The sequence below is a fragment of the Trichoderma camerunense genome, assembly GCF_050948025.1.
Source record: "Trichoderma camerunense strain CBS 138272 chromosome Unknown V8C40scaffold_1, whole genome shotgun sequence".
In the NCBI taxonomy this organism is placed as follows: domain Eukaryota; kingdom Fungi; phylum Ascomycota; class Sordariomycetes; order Hypocreales; family Hypocreaceae; genus Trichoderma; species Trichoderma camerunense.
In genome coordinates this window covers 1,307,236-1,321,252 of record NW_028145369.1, presented here as the reverse complement: position 1 = coordinate 1,321,252, position 14,017 = coordinate 1,307,236, and the positions used below count along the sequence as shown (strand labels likewise).

Here is a 14,017-nt window from a genome sequence, read left to right as displayed (position 1 = left end):
CCGAGTTCCGTGGTCAGATTGCGGGGATAGCGTGATTCGACACGGATCCCCCGCAATTCCCCCAGAGTTGGATGCATAATCACGATCTCATCAGAGAACATGCACGTCCAAACGCCGGCATACCCCAACGTACCCCGACATCCATCTTGTGCCTGCTGGAAGGCTGTAATTCTATCTTCGGTCTTCTTCGGTCAGTACTGAGTAGAAATGGAACAAAGCAAAAGCTCGGCTACGGCCGCGACGACGGCCAAGGCACCAATGCCGAAGGCTTGTGACGCGTGCCGTCGTCGGAAACTCAAGGTATCACCCGCATTATTCCACACCCCCTTTAGACACAGCCGTTAATGGACATGATAGTGTCCGAGGCGGCAAGGGTCACCCTCCGAATCACCATCAGATATGAGGTGTCTTCGCTGCCAGCGGACAGATATCCGCTGTACATACAATGACGAATTCGGAAGAAAAGGACCCAGAACTGGAAGGTGTGTTATCTCGTGAATCTACAAGGTTAAATTTTCTTCTAACAGCTGTAGGCGACTCGAGGCTATTCGGGCCAGTCAAGCGTTGGAAGCAAATTCCAGTGCAGTGAATGCTACTCCAGGCAATGGTGCCAGTCAACCACACGATTTGCTACCAAATGATTCTTTTTCGGAACAATCGCCTGTCCAATTTGATCTCTCCTCCTTTGGCGAAGATGATTCTGCATCGTCTATCGGTCACTTAGACGGTCATGGCGGAGCGGATTCCACAGCTTCCAACCTTGACACCATTCAACAACCATGGGAACGATTGGCTCTCGGGACATCCGCAGACATACTTAATCCAGTATTGGAAGAACATAATGTGGTTCATTTCAGTCATGATCAGCTCTCTGTTGCCGCTATCGAAAGCACCGATGGAGTTGCCTTTTCATGGCAAGATATTGTCGCCGAATTGGCTTTGTTTTGCCTCAAGTGCTACCAACGTCATCCAATCATTCATTTGGAAACTGTGCTCAACAGGATTGAACGGGGGGATCACGTTTCAGACCCCACCTTTCGAACAATGCTGCTCTCAATATTTCTCATCAACGAGGCCAGTCAGTTTCGACACTATCCGGACCGCAGCCCAGCGCGGTTAGACCTTCTTTCAAGAGCGACAGAGAAATCTCGGGCCAATTCACCTTACTACCATTTTGCCGAATCCCCGTCTTTAGATACCGTGATCTCTTCAATCTTCCTTTTCATAGCATACAGCGTTCGAGATAAGCACAACCGCGCTTTCCTTTATCTAACGGAAGCCATCGGACTCATGGATCTCGTCAAATACCCATGCGACCGGATAGAGATCGTTCAATACCACCGTATTGAGTGTTTGCTATTCGTTACTGAAGCGGCATCTAACTCGATATATGGCTCCCGGGGAAAGAGAAGAATTGCTAGGAACCCCTCTAGCCCTCCTCCGAAAGAAGTTTTGGATAGATGGTATATCTCCGAACACAAGCAAAAGCGGCTTCCCCCACTGCTGTCTACTCTACCTTATGAATCGTTAGACAAACGAGCCGCTGAGCTTCTATACGCTATGACTCGGCTTCATAGCGCTCTTGATACCGCTGGTGTCTCCAATGTTGAGTTTCAAGACGACATTTTGGCTACCTTGAGTAACGAAGATGACCATAAGCCTTCTTGTCTGATTCAAACTGCAGACGTGGCCATCACCAGGCAATGGCAACTGGCTACCCACTGGTGGCATGCATTATCAAAAAATGGGTTTTCTTCTGAAAAGAAAGAAAACGCGCGCTACATAATACAAATCATTGGCATGACTGCAGTCCAACGCACCAAGTTCCTTCATCCTGGGGCTTGCCGAATAGTGGGCCACGGTAAACTGGCTGCGCTTGCGGATACCATGTTTAAGATTTCATCCGCTCTCGACATATTACAATGTTGTTCTTCACTGATACGCGACATGATTCACATTGTTTCCAAAGCAGATTGCGAAGGGTCATTTGCACCTGGGCTTAGCCTCGTCGCAATCTGTATTGAAGAGGTGCCGCGTCCAGTCACATCTGGCCATGAATTAGAATACGATGGTCGAGCATTTGGAAATACTGATGTAGAATTATTTCCTGGTAACTAAACTAATAGACTCCGTTGTTCTATCTAAATTGTCTTCAGTGCGTAGTCTAACGCACGGACTTGGTTTCTGAAGAATTGCCTTGCTGCTACTGTTGTGGTTGGAAATGTGATCCCATGAGGAACCCCCGGGACAATCTCCAGTTGGGTATCTATACCTGCATTTCTCAGATGCAGGGCGTATGCTATACCCTCGTCTCGAAGTCCATCTCGGCCAGCCACCGTGATATGGCATGGCGGATGGTTAGTTGGAACTTCAGTCTTCAGCACCGAGGCGTATCCGTGCGCGAATTCGACACCTGCATAGTTGTCTGTGATCATGCATTAGACACATTATCTAGTAAGAAGACGTTTTACGTTGCTCGACTTACCCCATACTGCTCTGAGGACCGCTAATTGTCCAACGACGTCCTTGTCTATGCGGCCTGATGATCTTGAAGCTTTTAAAACCTCAGGATACAAATCAGGGTGGCATGTCACAGGAACAACCAAGTTAACATGGCGAATTCTAGGAACATCGTGTTCCTTTGCATCCCGAAGTGCAACGGCTGCAGCGAGATTACCACCAGCCGAACAACCCCAAAGACCGATTCTATCCGGATTGATGTTATACTTCGCCGCGTTATCTATTGCCCACTGTACTGCTTGATAGCAGTCGTTGAGAGGAATTGGAAATTTATTTTCCGGAGCGAGACGGTAATCGACATTAATCACTACAGCGCGCAACTCAGACGCGAAGAATTCAGCAGTTCCTGTGATAGATGTTAGGTATCACTCCAAGTTCGAGGGGTATGTATTTTGATGTGTCGAACCTTCGTCCACTTCTGGGAATCCATGAACCCAACCACCCCCATGATACATGATTAAAGCTGGCCTTGGGCTCAAGTCTTTAATCTCCGGATCGTAAACTCGAACTGCGAATTGATTTCCATCCTCATATGTGACGGGAACATTCTGGATGTGTATCTTGGAGATAGCACGGGATCTTGCTTCAACAGGAGGAGTCTTCGGCCAAGTAATGTACTCTTCAGTGAGCCACTTGCGCATCTCTACATGATCAGCTGGATGTATCGTTGCGATTCTTGATGGAGGCAACTTGAACAATTCCTTGAGGTTCCCGTCGGATTAGCGCATGTCGATAGCAAATTGGGGTAAATATGACTGGAACTTGTGACCCCACCTGCATATAGTTCATGTCCGCATCCTCAATAATGTTTTGGGAAACATCTGACCCGTTGGTGTGTTCCATTTTCGCATGTATGATGAAATGCTAACAATTTACAATATGCAAAGAATTTCGCTCAAATATCGTGAGAAATGATGGACGACTGTGTTTGCACGGCCTGGAATCATATACTATGCAGCTGAGCTGTGACACTATTCCGCAGTTGGTCTAGAACGGCTGATGGGCACATCTCGGTCGCTTGCTCGGTCGCTTGCTCGGTACATGTATTTTCAAGATCGTGGAGAAAGCATGCATTTTTTTTTTCAGAGCCCCTGTATCGCCCGGAGACAAGGAGGCTCGTATTCGCCTCCGTGGCACTGGGTAGATCCATTCCAGCATGTCCTGAGATCCCAGAGTAGCTTTTGATCGACCAATGCGAATTACATATAATACAGCTGAAACAAGCCGCCTGTTCCTCAAACGAAATCTCTTCTTCTCATCTACCGATACTCGTCGATAGAAAAGAGTGCCGCCACTCTTGTCAACTCTACTGATCATGGACGCAAAGCAAAATGAGGAGTCTTCTCACGAAGAAGTTATTGACCACACCCAAGCGCTTCCCACGGACCAAAAATGGTGGAATTGGAGGGTTCTCATGAACTGTAAGAACCAAATTGCCCAGTGGTATCAACCAACTAACCGATTTATAGTGACCATTGTCGGTTTCGCCCTTGGTCTTTACGGTTACGATAATGCCTTTACTTCGCCATTGGTATCCTTACCACTCTTCGTGAATAAATATCAAGGTCTAGGATTCGATGGACTTCCTGTCTTCACGGTATCTATACCATTCACCGTCTCCATCACCTATGCCTTGTAGTCACTGATATATTGGTTGGAAAGGCACGTAACCTTGATTTGGTCATCACTGTTCCAATTGTAGGCGCCGCGATTGGAGCCTTCTCCGCCATTCCCATACAAAATTATCTAGGGAGGAAAGGTGGCTTTCTCGTGGCATATGCAACCATGTGCATACCGGGCTCAATTTTGCAACTCTTTGCTCCAAATCTAGGAGCTCTCGTTGTAGGCAGATTTTGGAACTGTTAGTTTCCCTCTGTCAAGTACTGAGCAGAATCTAACATGAGTATAGACTTTGGAATCAGTATCCTCACAAATATCGCCCCTATCTATCTCTCTGAACTGGTACCGGCCAATGTCCGAGCTCGAGCAGTGGGATTTGCTATTGCTGGGAGTGGTGCAGTCTCAGTCATCGCCACGGTGGTAGTGTGGGGATCAGCCAAGATTTTGGACCACAGACAGTATATTATCCCACTTGCAATCCAGGCGGCCCTACCTGTTCTGCTGTTGGTCTTGTCGTGTTTCCTCACAGAATCACCCATTTGGCTGCTCAGCAAAGGTCGAACAGATGCAGCTAAAGCAAGTCTCACTGCTCTACGCGGCGGTAATTCTTTTCTTGCAGAAGCCGAGTTATCGATTGCTACCGTCGCACTACGATCAGCAAGCGAAAAGAAAACTGCTTTTAAGTTTTGGGAGATCCTGAATCTTGCCAACTTGGAGCGAACAATGTCCTCTGCCGCGCTGCTCTGCCTTTCACAGGTTGGTGGTCAGATCTTGGTTGGAACATACTCAACCGTCATCTTAGTCCAGAGTGGCGTCTCGGATCCGTTCAAGATTACCATAATCATCTTCTTGATGCAATTTGTCGGCACACTTCTTGGACCTTTTCTGCTTGATAGGTTTGGCAGACGAACCGTTGCGCTTCCAGGCTACGTCCTCCTCTTTCTTCTAGATCTTGCAGCTGGCATCATTGCGTGCGTCGGGCTCAAAACTCGACCTGAGCAGCTGGCCCTTGCGGCTCTCTGCATCATCTTCGCCTTTGTTAACTCAATCAGTTTCCAATCAATGTAAGCTTTAATCCGTCAGGCATTGCTACCGTTTCCATTGAGCTAACTATGACAACACAGAATTTACGTTCTCCCGACCGAAATCCCTACCGCTCATCTCCGAGAGCCTTCTATGACATGGACCTTATTCTGGTCATATGTGACTGCAATTATCACCACATTTGCTATACCACAGTTGACGAGTGCAGATGCGTATGTTTTGCCACTCATATTTTCTCATGCTCTGGAGCACAATGACTAATAGATGCATCTTTTATGTGCTGTGTAAAGCGGAAACTTAGGAGCCAAGGCTTTCTTAGTATTTGGGGGCTTTATGCTTATCACTATTGTGTGGAGCTACTTCTACTTGTACGTCCCCTTTGCCGTTTCTATTCCCGCATTTTGTGTTTTAGTGAAAGTAAAAGGAAAGCGACTGATTCACCTTGGTTGTTTAGGCCAGAGACTGCGAAGCGAACACTTGCTGAGATTGATGAACTATATGAAAGGAAGGTGCCTAAGCGGCATTGGGCAAGCTACAAGATAGAGATGACTGAATCGGAAGCCAAGTCAGCTTCGCAAAACGCAGGCGCAACTGATTGACTTCAATAACTTTTGATAAGGGATTATTGTTGGATGTTTTGTCTTATAAAACATAGTCTATATCATCATTTTAAATTCACAAAAAGGCTATAAACTATGCTTTTCAGAATCATCAAGGATATCGAGTTGCAATAAGCTAGTTGCGATAACTAATTCATCTCAAATAAGGGGCAGTATAGAGGTTTTCATCCCGATAGCAGGTATAGGTTTTCTACAGAGGGGTTTTCCGCTATAAAGAAATCAGCAGAGGGACTAGTTATTAGCTTAGCTTAGCTATCTAGCGTAGCAATATTATTATTAATTCATCTCAAAGTTGCTATAATTAGCTACGGGGGTACCACTTAAGGTAAACATCCACAGCCTGAGCCACCGAATCACGAGGGGTTGTCCATCCATCTTGGTTGCCCCATTTCTTCAAGAGAGCTAAAGCTGGGGTCTGGTCGGTGGTGATGCTCAACTTAACTTTGCCTGTGAAGTCATCAACCCACTTCTCGTTTGGATATAAGTCTCTAAAAATGGCAAGAAAATCGTCCCAATTAACGTCGTTACCCCAAGCCTGGATGCGTTCCCCCTTGGTTTCGGGATCCAGTGCAGCAGCAACATGGAGCAGCGCAGTATCCTTAACATCTACCACCCAATCTGAAGTCGATGAGTTAGCAATGCAGATTGGATATAAATAAAGGGAAAATACGATACTTACTGGCAGGCATGCCGATTATTCGCTCGAGAGAACCATCGTATAGGTACTTGAGCCAACCAGACCCTTTGTCGGTGTTGAATTTGTTAAGTGGTTCACCAATGATGCCGGAGGGAGCCACGACGTTAAGAGTAAAGTGAGGCTTTTTATCCTTGACAAAGTCCCACGCTGCTTTCTCGGCAATAGCTTTGCTTGCCATGTATACAACGGGACCTCGGCTAGGCTCGTAAGGTGGCGGAGCCCAAGCAAGCTCGACGGCCATATCATTCCAGGTATCTCGAGTGACATTTGTGTTATTTCCCAGTGCTGGGGCAGTAGATGCCACCAGCGAGCTGGTATAAACAAACTCTTTGACGGAAGGTTCTTTGATTGCGGCTTCAAGAAGAGAGGTAACGCCTTTGACGGTTTGGGGAATGACGGTATTGGGATCAGGAGAGAAGCTCATAACCGAGGCGACATGTTGGATGATCTGAACGCCTTTAACAGCCTCCCCAAAGGCATTATCTGCTTCAAGATCCGCAGTCACTACCTCAAAGTCGCCACTCTGCGCATAAGTCTTGAAAAGGTCGTTGACGAGCCAGGGATACAGCGAGACATCGCGGACCGTGCCTCGGACCTTATAGCCATGCTCTAGGAATTGCTTCGCGACATGAGTTCCGACGAAGCCGTTGACGCCAGTAACGAGGACCCAGGAGCCTTTAGGGACGGTGACTTTGGACGAAGACATGCTGGATAGAAGAAATTTATGGTAGTAAATCAGTATAAGTACTCTTTCAGAGTATGAGAAAGGATGTATCGATGGTATGCGAATGGCTTTCTGGAATAAGGGGATGGGTTTCGAGCTGTCTTATATATCTCTGAGGGAGACATGTTCTCTCGAACTTGAATGAATACTAAGTGACTTCGAACTTGTAATTTAGCTATGGAAGACACCAGAGATGAAGATGCAGTAGCGGATGGCGTATGATTACGCTTTCAACATTCTTTCCCTGACAAATCCTAATTAATAATGTACGTTGCGTGAGTATAATCTTTACGGCAGTTGTATACTCTAGCATGGGAGTAGAGACAGCAAATTTCTCTGTTTTTTGTGCAATAAATGCCAAACAGGCTGTCAAACTCAAGACGGATTGATGACTAAAGAAATGGGATACTCCTTAAACTACTTCACCAGTGAGAACCCTCGGAATTAAGGCTACCCTACGGACCAATGATGTTATCGCAACATGCTCATGTAGTTAATTACATTTTCCTAATTTGGATATAAGAGCAGCCTTATATTGGCTGGAAGACGGATTTACGGGAAGCGATGTCTCACAATGTCAATTGCTATTTATTTCCAACCCCATGCCTTGACGGATTGGGTAAGAGCAAATCTTGGCTTTCTCCGAACCCTCGACCCACATCATTCGTGCTTAGCTGAGGCTGTCAAGGCAGCAGATTGATACGAAAGCAAAGCTTGCGGTGCTTAGAAATCAGCAAAAGACTTCAAATTGCAATGCTTACTTTAAATACCGATTTTCTCACTCTTGTTTATATGTTGATGGCAGCAGCGCTGCTTTTTTATTGTCTCTTGAAGTTTGGTTGGAACCGAGACAGTCTACGCATATACGTCTGCAACAGCATTTGAACAGACTGCCACTCTTTGTTCCTACAAGTATGCCTATAAGGGCACACCTTGAAAGATACCGGCAGGAATACTGTTCATGACTCTAGTAGCTATCGTCTTTGGGCTGAAAAGATTATATCTGTCACGATGTTCGTTTCTTCCTTGAGTATGTCTCTCCAGGCTGTCAACGAACTCGATGCAATTATGCCAAATTTGTATCTGCTTCGTATCTCCTAGTGTTTCTTGTTTCGCTCCGATACGATCGCTATCATATTTGGCTTTCTATTGGGTAGGGTCTCGAAAGATGCCGTTCTCATGCGTTTCGCGCCTCATTGTGTTGTAGTATCTGGGGTAGAATTTGCTCTCGTCAGGCATATGAAATTTCAGATGCCTAATTATTGACCGGATAATGATATTCTGGGTGACAGTGGGAATATGGCTGCTTTGTAACTGTGAGAAGTCGTTGTCGGCATCTTTTGATGGGCTCAAACGTATCAGTACAGCGTCGTTGCCCTGTGATAGAGTTATTAGAACTATCGCCAATTCTGTCATCCCTCTGCGACTCTTGATCTGAAAAGACAACAGAACTACGACGGGTAACAGAAGGAAACGGGGAAAATTGAGGAGAGCTTACTTGATCTGATCAGCGAAGTCATTCGCAGAGATTATGCTAGATGTTTCGTCAACTGTTAGCGTACCAATGATACTGTTCAGACGGCACATCTGGCTGGCCGCAAACATGTACCCTTTGCTAGGATGAGTAGAAAGATTTTTTTGAATATATCTCTCTGGCATGAGTATTGATGTTCGAGCTTTAAGATGTCTTAAGGGGGCGACTCAACCCAACGTGAAGTGTTGGGATCAAGTTGTTGGGCCATCTTTGAATTCAGCAAATGTTTGAGCCATATGTATATGACTAGATGCCATAGAAAGAAACAAAACAAACGGCAGGTGGCAGCAGACACACGTTATTAACAACCTCTGCTAGAATTGGACCTTCGGTAAGCAAGAACGGATATATAGGTTGTCCCAGTGAGGGGGTTATCACGACCTAGTCCCCCGTAACGTGCCAATGCCTTCTAAGCTACTGACCTTATTATTATAATTGCTACAATATGTATTATTGACCTAACGTTATGACCTGTTGGCCTAGTGGTATACGGGTCATCCAATGGCCTTTTACTATTCAAATAGGGGAATATCGGTATACCTCTATTTACGAAGACACCATTTACTTCCCAAACGATATTGAGCAGTCACTCGTCTTCCGCCTCTTCAGTGGTTTGATGGGAGTGGAGTTGGTAGTCTTAGACGCCTGCATCACTCTAGCTTTGCCTTGCTACCGCAAGTCTGCCCCGTCGATTGTTTTGTTTGACAGAAGAGACCTCTCTCTCTGCCTTTCTTTTCTCAGTAAACAATTGCAGGGCTAATTTTGGTTATATTTTTAAAAAAAATGTACTCGTAAGACATTGTGCAGCTGTAGCGAACAACACTCTTACGCGAATGAGGGGACTGTTCATTACCGCATCCAATTAGGGGCTCAATTCATCGCGATATGCTGTAAAATATTTGCATCAAATACTCCAATCACCGTCATTATCACTACTGAGCGAATTACACTCAGTGACGCCAATGAAGACACTATTGGTTGTATTGAGGATCTCCGCTGCTCTTGAGGTTCCGGACCAGTCTATCCAATTGACCCATCGGTTACGTCTCCCCAGAAGAAAAAAAAACAACAACTACGGCGTGTTGTACTCTGACTCGCAACAAGGCGAAGCACGGCAATTCTTTGCCTAGCCCCTCGCTAGTGCAGAGATGCTCCAAAGCTTGGTAAAGCTTGGTAAAGCTTGGCTGAACTGCTTCTTTGTATGACTACTCTGTATTTGGCTACTTAGCTCTCTAGGCCCACTTGTCAGACAGCGATGCGTTCCAGATCGGCCCAAGAATCGACCAGGAACAGTTTAGGAACGACGGACCGGACCCCTTTGTGGGGTGAGGTTCATCTTTAGCTCAATAAGAATCGATAGATGGCGGCTGAAATACCAACCATCAATGGGCTATCAATTGATCTTGGCACTATTCTCTCGATAGCCTTAAATTACTCTCTCGATAGCCTCATGCAGGGTTTCTCGACCCATTTCGGGGCACCGCGTCAGTCTCTTGCGCGGCGACTCAGGGAATGGCCGCTAACAATCTCTTCTAGAGTATGCCTCGTCTTGCATCGATACTGAATCTTCTTTTCCCGGTATCCACTGAATAAAACGCATCTTAGTAAATAAGCTATCCGCTTGAGAATCACATAGTACGAGTATGAAAATGCTAAGCATCGTAGGCGCTCCTCAACCTATTTTAGAGTTACATACATCCTGTCCCTTGTTGGCATGGCCTCCTCCACCACAAAGACACAAGACCGCAAAGGAATAGCTACCAGTGATATCATGCCCACCTTATCTAACCCTGGAGGCAGAAAGTCTCTAGCTTGCCACTCTGTTCTTTCCAAGATTGCATTTCCCACTTTACCGTCATACTAAACAGAGAGCTATTATACGCCACATGAGGTGATGTTCGCGTGCCTGGACTGACAAAGCTACACGTACTAGAAGGCAATAGTGGGAAAATTTCAGCTCAGCCACCGTTCTCCATCACCAACGGATATGCCCGCTTAAGGGCACGGGTTCCTGGTTTAAGATAGATACCCGGGCCATTGATGCGTTTCATTGGTCAGGACGAGACAATGCAGCGTCAATGCCGAATCTTCAGGTCCGTCGTGGCCGTGGGCCAAAAGACAATAGCTTGGCCGCGATGGACCGGTCTAGATACTCTCAGATATCGATTGCGCAGAAGATGAGGCTCAGGCATCACACAATGGAGGCAAGCATGTGGCCATAAATACGTGCTGCCCGTTAAGCTTTGTACTATCTTCTCTCTGCACCTCCTCTTCATCCGTCTTTGTTTAGCATCTTGGCCATCGGACTCAATCCGCATAAGCCAAAATGTGGTATCAAAATGCACTGCTCCAGGTGCTCCCGCTGGTGGCTGTCGTCGGCGCTTCACCTGTCCAGAAGGTTCCCGCCGACTGCTTCACTAAAGGATGGACCAACAACCATCTGCTTTCTTCAATGATGGCGCCGGCCTATTCGCAGTCGGCCCAGCAGATCTGCAGCGCCGTTCTGCTCAAGACAAAGACCGTGGACGTTACCCCGACGTCTACTTCGCACGTCACTGTCGTCAAGACGGACTACACGAAAACCTCTTACGTTGACGCCTATGTCACCTCAACTGATGTAGTCTCGTCTACCACTACACCCACACCCAAGCCAACCACCATTGACGTTCCCAACATTGTCGCTACGAGGACTCTGACTAAAACTCACACTGCTGTGAACCATGTCGTTGATACCGTCACCGTCACCACCTCAACTGCTGTTATTGATGTTACCTACTCCACAAAGATCGTTGATCTGACTGTGTCTACCGATACTGTCTTTACAGCCACTGTCATCGACACAGCTTACACCACAGATGCTACTCGTGTGGCCACTGTTACCACCTCAACGGCTACTGACCTTAAGACAGTGGCTACGGCAGTTGTGACAGATGTTGTCGCTACTGAGGTTGATACTATTAAGCAGACTACTACTGTCATTGACTCAACCTCTTGGAAGCCTGTCACTGTCTACACATCCACAGCTACCGTGTCAGACGCTGTTAGCACTTACACCTCCCTGGTTGTGACATCCATTGATGATGTCACCAAGTACACTGGCACCAGTGTTATTCCCACAACTGTGGAAACCGACGTTATCACCACAACCACCACAACTGGTTACACCACAGACTACACTGGTGTTAGCACCATTGTTACAGTCATTGGAACAAACACTTTTACCACTACCGTCCAGACTAACACGGAGACTGTTTACACTGGCACCAGTGTTGTGCTCACAGCTGTTGAGACCGACGCAGTGACTCTTACTACCAGCACCGGCTTTGCTACTGTCTATACTGGTACTGATGTTGTTGTCAAGCCTGTTGAGACTGATATTGCCACTGTCACCACTGGCACCGAGGTTGTCACTGTCACCTCCATGTACACCAGCTTGGAGACGATTACTACCTTGGAGACCGTTGACGTGCCTACCCCCGTTTACACGCCTGTCACGTCCACCATGACGGTCTTTGACAAGCGATCTCACAAGCGTAACTTGGAGGCCGTTTGGGTTGAGCAGTATGGCATGGCCGCCGTGAAGAACGCTTGCGGCTGCGTTATTGCTCCCGCTCCTACCACCACTGTGACCAAGGTTGAGCCTACTGTTACCGTGACTCAGACTGTGTCCAAGACGGTTGACGCAGTGAAGACCCTTACTACCCACCTGACTACTCATGTCACCTCCACGGCCGTTCTGACCAAGACGGGCAAGCAAGTCACCAAGTACAAGGCCATCCCTGTCACTTTCACCACCACCGTTGTGGTCAGCGCTACTTCTACCGCCACCTCCCTCACTACTGTTGGTGCCGACAGGACCATCGTGGAGTCCATTGTTGCCACCAACACCGTGGACGTAGATGCCACCAACTTCCGGGTCTTGACCAAGACCGCTGTGCTTGATAAGACAGCCACTATTCTCGCGGGTGTTGTTGCTACAACTGAAGTCGATGTTACTGCCACTGCTACCTATGACGCCACTGTCACTAAGAGCGTTACAGACATTGATGTTGTGTCTACTGATGTTGTCAAGACCACGGAGGTTGACCTTGTCGCTACCGCTGTTGTCACCTACGTTGCCACTGTCACAGATGGTGTTGTCAGCACAGTCACTGAGCTCAAGGAGTTCTACACCACTGTGCCAGTTACTGCCACAACCATTGACAGAGTCGCTGTTGTCTCGGTTGATTATGAGGAGTCTTACACGACTGTCCCTACTATCGCAACTGCTACCGATGATGTTATTGCTACCGCCACTGTGTTGAAGGAATCTTTCAAGACTGTCCCTACCACAGTCACAACAACCAAGGATGTCGACATTACTAAGACTGCCTGGCTCGAGGCTACCACCACCGTTGCCACCACTGTTACATCAACATTGGATGTTGAGGCGCACAAGACTACCGTTGATGTCATCACCACTGTTGTGCCTAAGACTACTGTCACAACCTTCACCACCCACAACACACCCACCACTGTCACAACCACCGTTTTGCAGACAGCTACTTGCACCGCCAAGCCGGTCGCGAACGGTGGCTTCGACACGGGCGCAATCTCTCCCTGGACTCCCCTGGGCAGCTCGGTCGGCGCTGTTGTGTCCGGCGGATCTACTCTTGAGAAGCCCAAGTCCAAGTACTCTTTCCAGTGCACTTCGTTCAACAAGAACAACAACTGTGGTGTTAAGCAGACTCTCACCACCTGCGCTGGAGTGACCTACTCTTGCACGTATGACTACTTCTTCAGCACCGCCGACACCGCCAACGGCGTCTACCCTGCTGTGGCTGTCTATGTCAACCCCAAGACGAATGCTAGCCCCGTGTCTGCATCCGCTGTTACCATCTTCAATGCTAACAAGTGGCTGCACGGATCAGCCTTCACATTCACTGGTACCGGAAAGGATGTGATTGAGTTCCAGGCCACGACGCCCACCAAGAACACCAACTCGTTTGCCCTGGATAGCATTGTTTGCACTGCTGTGCAGCCTACCGAGAAGAAGCTGTAATTGACCGATGAGATGGGTTTTCATAGGAGACTTGATGCCACAGTTTGTAGCATCAGTGTCGGAAAATATTTTCTTCCCATGGCATAAATATATGTATTTAAGCACATTCACTCTTTGTAATAATTTGGACTTGTTTTGAACTAGAAAACAAAGCGACTTGGGGCTCACTAGAGTGCTGAGGATGCTTCAGCACTTGAAATGAGTCCTCTACATAGAC

At 47.3% G+C, this 14,017-nt stretch overlaps 5 protein-coding genes across 5 annotated transcripts; 3 read left to right on the top strand and 2 right to left on the bottom strand.

The window, feature by feature from the left end:
- Positions 1 to 20: 20 nt before the first annotated feature.
- Positions 21 to 2,425, top strand: V8C40DRAFT_8342 (uncharacterized protein). The gene is made up of 3 exons (XM_083223495.1): positions 21 to 300; positions 358 to 482; positions 534 to 2,425. Exons 1-3 carry the CDS (start codon positions 208 to 210, stop codon positions 2,116 to 2,118), a joined length of 1,803 nt encoding a protein of 600 aa, XP_083079031.1. The 5' UTR covers positions 21 to 207; the 3' UTR covers positions 2,119 to 2,425.
- Positions 2,093 to 3,421, bottom strand: V8C40DRAFT_229776 (alpha/beta hydrolase). Its single transcript, XM_083212554.1, has 4 exons — positions 3,295 to 3,421; positions 2,927 to 3,221; positions 2,486 to 2,866; positions 2,093 to 2,425 (listed from the first exon to the last, which is right to left on the bottom strand). The coding sequence occupies exons 1-4, from the start codon at positions 3,361 to 3,363 to the stop codon at positions 2,142 to 2,144; spliced, it is 1,029 nt and encodes a 342-aa protein (XP_083079030.1). The 5' UTR covers positions 3,364 to 3,421; the 3' UTR covers positions 2,093 to 2,141.
- Positions 3,422 to 3,489: 68 nt separating this feature from the next.
- Positions 3,490 to 5,815, top strand: V8C40DRAFT_8336 (general substrate transporter). Its single transcript, XM_083223494.1, has 7 exons — positions 3,490 to 3,941; positions 3,990 to 4,117; positions 4,183 to 4,381; positions 4,430 to 5,204; positions 5,265 to 5,396; positions 5,475 to 5,552; positions 5,639 to 5,815. The coding sequence occupies exons 1-7, from the start codon at positions 3,836 to 3,838 to the stop codon at positions 5,781 to 5,783; spliced, it is 1,563 nt and encodes a 520-aa protein (XP_083079029.1). The 5' UTR covers positions 3,490 to 3,835; the 3' UTR covers positions 5,784 to 5,815.
- A 290-nt stretch (positions 5,816 to 6,105) lies between these two features.
- Positions 6,106 to 7,207, bottom strand: V8C40DRAFT_272065 (putative NAD dependent epimerase/dehydratase; the record flags this gene model as incomplete). The annotated part of the gene is made up of 2 exons (XM_083220315.1): positions 6,106 to 6,422; positions 6,484 to 7,207. The coding sequence occupies 2 exons, from the start codon at positions 7,205 to 7,207 to the stop codon at positions 6,106 to 6,108; spliced, it is 1,041 nt and encodes a 346-aa protein (XP_083079028.1).
- Positions 7,208 to 11,085: 3,878 nt separating this feature from the next.
- Positions 11,086 to 13,800, top strand: V8C40DRAFT_260375 (uncharacterized protein; the record flags this gene model as incomplete). The annotated part of the gene is made up of 1 exon (XM_083219134.1): positions 11,086 to 13,800. The coding sequence occupies one exon, from the start codon at positions 11,086 to 11,088 to the stop codon at positions 13,798 to 13,800; it is 2,715 nt and encodes a 904-aa protein (XP_083079027.1).
- Positions 13,801 to 14,017: the final 217 nt, after the last annotated feature.